The sequence below is a fragment of the Castanea sativa genome, chromosome 3, assembly GCF_040712315.1.
Source record: "Castanea sativa cultivar Marrone di Chiusa Pesio chromosome 3, ASM4071231v1".
NCBI lineage: Eukaryota > Viridiplantae > Streptophyta > Magnoliopsida > Fagales > Fagaceae > Castanea > Castanea sativa.
Genome location: NC_134015.1, coordinates 38,131,175 through 38,140,968, shown reverse-complemented (window position 1 = coordinate 38,140,968; position 9,794 = coordinate 38,131,175). Strand labels below are relative to the sequence as shown.

At 34.0% G+C, this 9,794-nt stretch overlaps 1 protein-coding gene across 1 annotated transcript; it reads right to left on the bottom strand.

Annotated features, from left to right (window-relative positions):
• Positions 1-710: 710 nt before the first annotated feature.
• LOC142628905 (zinc finger BED domain-containing protein RICESLEEPER 2-like) lies at positions 711-1,846 on the bottom strand. The gene is made up of 2 exons (XM_075802935.1): positions 1,360-1,846; positions 711-1,273 (listed from the first exon to the last, which is right to left on the bottom strand). The coding sequence occupies exons 1-2, from the start codon at positions 1,844-1,846 to the stop codon at positions 711-713; spliced, it is 1,050 nt and encodes a 349-aa protein (XP_075659050.1).
• Between the last annotated feature and the right edge of the window lie 7,948 nt (positions 1,847-9,794).

The window sequence follows — 9,794 nt, the reverse complement described above, 5'->3', positions numbered from 1 at the left end:
GAGAAAATCAACTTTACATTATTATAGTTGTTTTATCAATATGCACCATATCAACATAACATGCCCTTTGCAAATATAAGAAAATCATAGATATAAAAGACCATTATCAAATAACAAAGCACATACCTTACACCCTCTTACAAACACAAAAAACTAACATCCACAAAAAAAATCCTTCAACTCATTCTCTCCTTCCAACTGCATGTAAAAGCAAATATAAGCTTTCAAGAACACGATAAATATATATAAAAAAAAAGAACTATAAAAAAACATTTAATGAAAAAAAAAAAGACATAGGCATACTAAACAATACACTTAACATAGCATCATTTTGGAAAAGGTATGGCTATCTCTGTGATGCTAGTAGACCCCAGTTCAACCTACAAAAAAAAATTAGAAGCTTTAGATTCCAAGTCTTTGTTACAATAGACAAAAATTAAAATAAATTTAAATTGTTTTTCGGAAAAGAATTAATAAATGTGATGAAAACTTACTTTTGATTGTTTCTTAGTTTTGTAAAGAGGTCGAACCCAATCACCGCCACAAAGTAAAGCTTGTATAGTTTTTGTTGATAAAGAAGCTCGATACACATTAATTACTCTACCTCCTGTAGAGAATGCAGATTCTGAAGCTACTGTGGTGATTGGAATGGAAAGTATGTTAGATTCCATTTTTGAGAGAATACGAAATTTTAGGTTGTTAGTCTTCCACTACTCCAAAGCATCAAAGTCTGAATCTGAATCATCCGAGCATAAAAAGACACCTTCTTCCAAGTACACATCCAAATTTGATTTTGCTGGTTGTATGTTATCAGCATTTCTAACAAATTGATCAAACTCCATTCTACCTCTAGTTTTAAACTTTGAATTATTGCCACCAAAACTACTACCTTCAGTGGATTTAGATGCACTTTGTCCAGCATTGCTTGAAGTATAGTCCACAACATATTCATTATAAAGTTGATATACGGCATCATGAACACGATCAATGTTTCTAGCTACTTCCAACCCTTGATAGATCTTTGGAAAGGAAAAGTTTATCAAAGTCATTTTGAACCAAGGATCTAACAAAACAGCTATGGCCATTACAAAGTTGCATTCACCCCAATATTTGTCAAACATTAACTTCATCTTACATGCCATAGCACTAATGTAATCATTTTCATCAAGTGACTTCTCATTTAAAACTTCTTTTATCTTCCAAACCTCAGGAAGGAATATATTTGCAGTTGGATATTCACTTCCTGATATGACATTTGTGACTTCTTCAAAAACTGATAAAAAATTGCACACATGTTCTGTCCTATCCCAATCTTCATTACTAGGCAGCCAATTATACCCCGCATCTCTATCTTTGTACCTAGGGAACACCTCTCAGCCAACATTGCATATGTTGCATTCCAACATGTGGGACAATCTAAGATCAACTTCTTGGACGGTAATTGCAATTGCTTTGCAATCTCACCAAACTTTATAAGACGAGCTTCTGATGTAATTAGATACTTCACACTTTCACGGACATTTTCAATCACCATTTCAATCTCACTCAACCCATCTTGTACCAACAAATTAATGACATGTGCACAACAACGTACATGAAAGATCTTACCACCCAACATGAGCTTCCTTTTGATAGCATCTTTCAAAATTCTTACAGCTGCATCATTGTTGTTAGCATTGTCCAAGGTTATTGTACACACCTTGTTTTCAAGCCCCCAATCAAGCAAAGACTTAAAAATAGCATAAGAAATTAAAACTCCAGAATGTGGAGGTGATACATCACAAAAATTTATAATTCGCTTTTGTAATTTCCAACTAGAGTCAACAAAATGACAGGTGAGACACATATACCCAATTTTTTGTCCAAATTTGCAAAAATCTACAGTAAGGCTAACTCTATTGAAACTACCAAGCATAGTCTTCAATTTTTTCTTCTCCAACTTAAAAGTAGAAATTCTATCATTCCTTGCAGTATTGCATGAAATTTTCTAGTAATATGGAGTAGCAGTTTTCATAAAAACATTAAAAACCTCATGCTCCACCATATTAAAAGGGTATTCATGCACAAGGATCATATGTGAAGCCCTTTCCCTAACCTTGGCATGGTCATACTTAAAGTTTGCTATAGCCACCTCACTTTCCACCCTACCTTCATTTACAGCTAATAGTTTTTGCTTCTTATTAGCTAATTTACGACTTAGACAACCTTTCAAGTGCCTATGGTATTGTGTTGTTGCTGTTAGGATATGTGCCCTTAAATCCTATTGTATGATGCTATGTATGACATTATGTATGACTTAATTTTATGATAAATATAGTTATTTTATTATTATCTAAAATAATGGTAACATGAATATGAGACATTATCATATAATCCATGAGATGCATAGTATGTGATTTATGTGATTTAGTTATAGAAGATATAAGTCATAAGTTCTTTGTAAACTCAGAATTTAAAGTTCATAGTCGGTGATGAAATTGTGCATTTCATTTGCGAAGACTATAACGTATCAACTAAGATGATTTGTCTTGATCATGGAAGTGGAGACTTCTAGTTGATATGTTGATATGTTTTAAGAGTTAAGACATATTGAACTGGACCGCTGTGAGATTTATTATTCTCCCAACGATTGTTAAATGAATAATAAATCTCACGACTTCTATTTGCATGAACTCTTAATCCTAAGAGGATAATGGACCTAATCATGAAGTGTAAGTTGCTTTGATATATCAGGAGTGAGACCTAAAGTAACGGTCAAAACTTCAGTATGTTAGGCGACCACATTTAGTGTTGATGGAACATATATTCTCAAGATGGAATTCATAGTCTCTTAACGGAGATATAAAATATTTCCTTGAGATAAGTTTAATGGGTTTGGTTCTTCAGAGTGTTAGGCTTAACTACTCTAGTAAGAAGTTACTAAAGTATATATTTATGAAATTGGATTTCAGAAATATATGATGAATAATTTTAAAGGATTATACCAAGTACTCAAGGATAAGATGTAGTAATTTTCAAAGTGGCAGTCTACATTCATGACTTTGTGTTACTACGAATATTTTATGAAGGGGTTGCATGTATAATAAAGTTTGGGATATAATTTATTAATAAGGCCTAAAGTGCAATTATATTTATATAGTGGTATTAAATATAATTAATGGTAACTTTGGATTTGTCAAGAGTTGACGAAAAAGCCCAAGGCACATTGGAGCTAGTGTCTTATTGGTCCCTTTTGGTCCCACTCCAAGCCACACACTAAAGCCAAATTGGAAAGGCCCAATAGGCCAGCCCAATTAGATAATCAGTCAGTTATAAAGGGAAAAACATACAGAATTTTTTATTAGTGATATAAGAAATGGTGTGTATGTGAGAGTGAGATATACTTTCATTCTCCCTTTGAAAACTGATTAAGAGACCACACATCTTGGGCGTAAAGTGGAATTGGAGTGAAGATTAAAAGTATTCCCTAGTACTTCAATCTTTGGTTTTGAATTTCACCATACCAAGATATGCTATCCTATTCTTAAATTCTGAAATTTACATAGTGCATATTATCAATCATGAATGAAATAGATCTTTGTTTGTTGCTTCCGCTATGTATCTTGTATGAGATACAAAACCAGTTTTTCCAACAATTGGTATCAGAGCCAGGTTTTCATATCATGATTGTATAGCGTGTAATTGGATTTTAGAATTTAAGAAAACCGTTATCTTTGTGTTTTCAAATTTTTTGCATAAAGATATTGTTCCATAAACCTTGTGTGCATTGATCAATATATGCGATATATTGTTTTGCATGACACCAAGAGTGCACGGATTGGTCATTCATTCAATATTGCAAGTGGGATTGAATGAAAATTAATAAGGCCGTGTCTTAATAGTTATTGAGATGGGGTAGTTATTCTCATGACCAATATATATATATATATATATATATATATATATATATATATATATATATATATATATATATATAAATAACTACCTTATGCGCTTGGATATAACTGCTATGTTAATGAACCACTTGGATTCCTTTGCACCGCTTGGAATGCATATTCTTCATTGCACGGCTTGGTTTGTAAATACATGGCTTGGTTTGTAATTGCATGGCTTAGATTTTATAAAATGCCTTGTTTTATATGGATTGCATGCTATAGCCATTTTGCATCTGTTAGTCATCTTGGTTTACAAGGATTCTTACAATCCGTACAGTATATATATAATGTAATATAAAATCATATATTACATATATAAATCCATATATTATATTATATATAATGTAATATGGATTTTTAAATGTAATATGAATTTATATTACGTTATATATATTTACATATATTAATGCTAGGATTATGAAATTTATTTCTAATGAGATTAGGATTATATTTTTCAAGGGTTTCTAGCATTATTATGGTTCTAGATCTTAAAAACCTTTAATTGAAAATATCTAGTGGGAGAGAGATACAAGGGTTGAATCTCACGGCCTCCATTATCAGTTCATAGTAGTGTGGGTAAACACTTCGTCTTGGCGTATATTTCTCGCGATCCCAAAGGAGGGTGTTTGCTTCATAGTACTACAAGATTGAACTTACCCGTTTAAAGTAGTGTGGACAAACACCTCATCTTGTCGTATATGCCTCGCGATCCCAAAGGAGGATGTTTTGTTTCATGGTACTACAAGTTTGAACACTATAAAAGGGAGATGAAATGTGGCTACACATGACTCTAGATAATGGTGTATACTAGACTAAGTGTAATGTTAACCTCCCAAAGGAGCTATGTCATTATTACTTAGAGGCTAAAGGTAATACGGCATATTGTTAGTGTTTGATAAGAGTTATCATGATAGCACTAATAATAAGAATAGTTATCAACCAACTAATGTGTTTATAATAAACTTGCTACCAAGGAATTATAGACATGGATTGGGTTGTCCTGGCTTATATTATTTTATGGTTTTATTAAGGTTCCATATTATATGCTTATTTGCTAAATTAATAATGTCCAGTTTACTTATTATATTCATGTTTATTATTTTCAGATTTAAATCATGGCATCTTTTAGCCCACTTGTTGCTATTATTAACCAAAACAAACTGACTGGATCCAACTATGTTGACTAGAAAAGAAATTTGGACATTGTTCTTACTGCTGAAGAGCACAAATATGTGCTTACTCAACCATGTCCTAACTTTCCTTCATTAGATGCTCCTCTTGAGGAAAAACAGCGATATGATCGTTAGCAGAAATCTAATGAGATGGCCAAGTGCTACATTCTAGCATCTATCTCAAATGTTCTACAACATCAAATGCAGGATGTAGAACTAGCTTCGGACATAATGCTAAGTCTGAAGGAGATGTTTGGTGAGTAAGGTCGTTCTACAAGGCAAGAAACCATGAGGTAAATTTATAATACCAAAATGGCTGAAGGAAGTCTAGTGAGGGAGCATTGTCTTAGGATGATTGCTAATCTGAACACATTAGAAGTTTTAGGTGTTGACATTGATGGAGAATCCTAAGTGGATATGATACTCCAGTCACTACCGGAATCATTCAAGGAATTTAGACTCAATTATAATATGAACAAAAAGATTTATTCTTTTCTGAATTAATGAATGAGTTAGTGGCAGCGGAAGGCATCCTTGGTACTTCTAGTATTAAAGCCAATGTGGGTCAAGCTTCTACTTCTTAACCTAAGTCAAAAGGCAAGGGTAAGAAGAAGAAGAAGAAGAAAAAGAAGGACTTCACTAAGAAAGATGGTAAGCAAATTGCCTTGGGAGTTGCCAACAAAAGAAAGAAAACTAAAGGAAAGTGTTTCCATTGTGATGAGAAAGGACATTGGAAGAGGAATTGTCCAACATTTAAGGCTGCCAAGAATAAGGGTATGAAAAGTTCATTTATTCTTGAAATATGTTTGGTACAGAATCCAACAGATTCCTGGTGCGTGGATTCAGGTTGTACTAATCATATCTGTAATTCTTTGCAGGGGTTCCAGGAGACCAGAAAGTTGAATGAGGGAGAACTATTTCTTACTTTGGCTGATGGGAGCAAGATTTCGATTGAAGCTGTTGGAGTGTTTAATTTATGCTTTAAGTCTAGAGTTTTAATATTGGAAGACACGAATATTGTGTTATCCTTAAAGACAATGTTGTAATAAAGAAGGATAAAATGTTTATCTGTTCTGGCAATATTGTGGATGGTCTTTATATTTTAACCCCTGACAAGCATGAATTATACAATTCTGAATTAGATAGTAGCTCTCATGTAAAATCATTAAAGAGAAAGTTTCCTTCTACTAGTGATGCATATCTATGGCACTTGCGTTTGGGTCATATTAATTCAAATAGGATTCAAAGACTAACTAAAGATGGACTTTTACAGCCCATCGACTTTGATGGATTTCCAATTTGCGAATCTTGTTTGGAAGGTAAAATGATCAAACGATCTTTTAATACAAAAGTTAGAAGAGCCCAAGAGTTGCTTGAATTAGTTCATACAGATGTATGTTGTCCTATGTCAACCCAAGCAAAAGGAGGTTATGAGTACTTCATCACTTTCACTGATGATTACTCAAGATATGGTTATGTGTACCTAATGAGACGGAAGTCCAAAGCCTTTGAAAAGTTCAAAGAGTTTATGGCTGAAGTTGAGAATCAATTGGGTAGACACATAAAGGCCATTCGATCTGATCGAGGTGGCAAATACCGTTTTAAGGATTTCAAGGATTATCTAATTTAGAATGGGATTGTATCCCAATTGACTGCACTTGGAACTCCTCAACAAAATGGTGTTGCGGAAAGAAGGAATAGGACTCTTTTGGAAATAGTTAGGTCCATGATGAGTTACTTAACTTTACCAGTTTCTTTTTGGGGATATGCACTAAAAACTGCTATGCATATTTTGAATTTGGTTCCATCAAAATCTGTTCCCAACACACCCAAGGAATTGTGGAGTGGGCATAAGCCTAGTATGAAATATCTCCACATTTGGGGATGTCCAGCACATGTGTTGAAAGGGAAGTCTGATAAGTTAGAAGCTAAAACGGAAGTATGCATGTTTTTAGGGTATTCAAAAGAAACCAAGGGTTATTTATTCTATAATCATAAGGATAACAAAGTGTTTGTTAGCACCCATGCCAAATTTTTGGAGGATGATTATGTGAATAACTTTAATCCTAGGAGTAAAGTTGTTTTGGCTGAAATAGATAAACCTATAGTTGAACAACCAATGGATGAAACTAGGGATGATGTGGCTGTATTGGATACACCACAAGATATTACTTATGAGATGGCTAGTACATAAATGCCTCATTGTAGTGAGAGAATTGTTCGGCCTCCTATTAGATTTATAGGTTTGGGAGAAACTTATGAAACTATCTCAGAAGAAGCTGAATCGGATCCTTACACTTATGATGAAGCAATGAATGATATAGATGCACATCATTGGGTTCAAGCTATGAAATCTGAATTGGATTCTATGTATTTCAATCATGTATGGGATCTTGTAAGGCGCCTAACGGCATTAAACCTGTTGGTTGTAAATGGGTTTACAAGAGGAAGGAAGGGATAGATGGAAAGGTTGAAACCTTTAAGGCAAGACTAGTGGTGAAAGGGTATACACAAAAGGAAGGTATTGATTATGATGAAACTTTTTCACCAGTAGCCATGCTTAAATCTATAAGAATTCTCTTATCCATTGTTGCTCATTATGATTATGAGATTTGGCAAATGGATGTCAAGATTGAATTTTTTAATGGCAATCTTGAAGAAGAGATATACATGTTGCAACCGGAAGGTTTCATAGTAAAGAACCAAGAGCATAGGGTATGCAAGTTGAAAAGGTCCATTTATGGACTTAAGCTAGCATCTAGGTCATGGAACATCAGATTTGATCAAGCAATCAAGTCATTTGGTTTTGAACAAAATCTTGATGAACCATGTGTGTACAAAAGACATCGAGACAAAGTAGTAATGTTCCTAGTGCATTATGTTGATGATATTCTACTCATTGGGAATGATGTAGGGGAAATGTCATCGGTTAAAGTTTGGTTGTCAAGCCAATTTGATATGAAGGACTTGGGTGCGGCTAACTTTATTCTAGGGATCAAGCTTTGGTGAGATCGCAAAAATAAGATGTTAGGCTTATCATAAGCTGGATATATAGATAAGGTTCTAGAACGGTTTAGCATGCAAAACTCCAAGAAAAGATTGCTTCCTTTTAGACATGGAGTTCCTCTGTTTGATGACTAAAGGCCTAAGACTCAAGATGAAGAAAATATGATGAGACAAGTTCCTTATGCTTCTGCAGTAGGAAGACTCATGTATGCCATGCTTTGTACTAGACTAGATATCTGTTATTCAGTTGGCATGGTCAGCCAATATCAATCAAATCCATGACCAAAACATTGGCAAGCTGTAAAGCATATTCTCAAGTATCTACAGAGAACGAGAAATTATATGCTTATTTATCATAGTGAGGATTTGATTCCCATTAACTATACAGATTCAGACTTTCAATCAGATATAGATTTCAAAAAATCCACTTCAGGATGTGTTTTCACCTTGGGAGGTGGAGCCATAACTTGGAGGAGTGTTAAGCAATCTTGTATTGCGGACTCCACCATGGAAGCTAAGTACGTTGCTGCTTGTGAAGCAGCAAAGGAGGCTGTTTAGCTCAAGAAATTCCTTTCTGATTTTGGTGTTGTAAGAATGGAGCAAGTTCCCATCACATTGTTTTGCGACAATAGTGGAGTGGTTGCACAATCCAAAGATCCAAAGAATCATAAGAAAGGAAAGCACATTGAGAGGAAGTACCACATTATTCGAGAAATTGTTGCTCGTGGAGATGTTGTGGTAGCGGAGATTGAAAGTGCAAATAATCTAGCAGATCCCTTTACCAAAGCCTTGCCTTAAAGGACTTTCGAGTCACATTTGGAGGGAATGGGAGTTAGATTAGTGCACAATAGTCTTTAGGACAAGTGGGAGATTGTTAGGATATGTGCCCTTAAATCATATTGTATCTATGTATGACTTAATGTTATGATAAATAAAGTTGTTTTATTATTATCTAAAATAATGGTAACATGAATATGAGACATTATTATATAATCCATGAGATGCATAGTATGCGATTTATGTGATTTAGTCACAGAAGATATAAGTCACAAGTTCTTTGTAAACTCAGAATTTATAGTTCATAGTCGGTGATGAAATTGGGCATTTCATTTGCGAAGACTATAACGTATCAACTAAGATGATTTGTCTTGATCATGAAAGGGGAGACTTCTAATTGATATGTTGATATGTTTTAAGAGTTAAGACATATTGAACTGGACCGCTGTGAGTTTTATTATTCTCCTAACTACTGTCAAATGAATAATAAATCTCATGACTTCTATTTGCATGAACTCTTAATCCTGAGAGGATAATGGACCAAATCATGAAGTGTTGGTTGCTTTGATATATCAGGAGTGAGATCTAAAGTAACGGTCAAAACCTCAGTATGTTGGGCGACCACATTTAGTGTTGATGGAACATATATTCTCAAGATGGAATTCATAGTCTCTTAACGGAGATATAAAATATTCCATTAAGATAAGTTTAATGGGTTTGGTTATTCAGAGTGTTAGGCCTAACCACTTTAGTAAGAAGTTACTATATATTTATGAAATTGGATTTCATAAATATATGATGAATAATTTTAAAGGATTAAACTGTGTACTCAAGGATAAGATGTAGTAATTTTCAAAGTGGCAGTCTACATTCATGACTTTGTGTTACTACGAATATTTTATGA

What these genes read in the sequence shown, in the direction of transcription:
- LOC142628905 (XM_075802935.1), bottom strand. Translation starts at nt 1,846, where the DNA reads ATGTGTCTCACCTGTCATTTTGTTGACTCTAGTTGGAAATTACAAAAG. An exon ending in GGCTGAGAGGTGTTCCCTAG is followed by an intron (nt 1,274 to 1,359) that starts GTACAAAGATAG and finishes ATTTTTTATCAG; the next exon opens with TTTTTGAAGAAGTCACAAAT.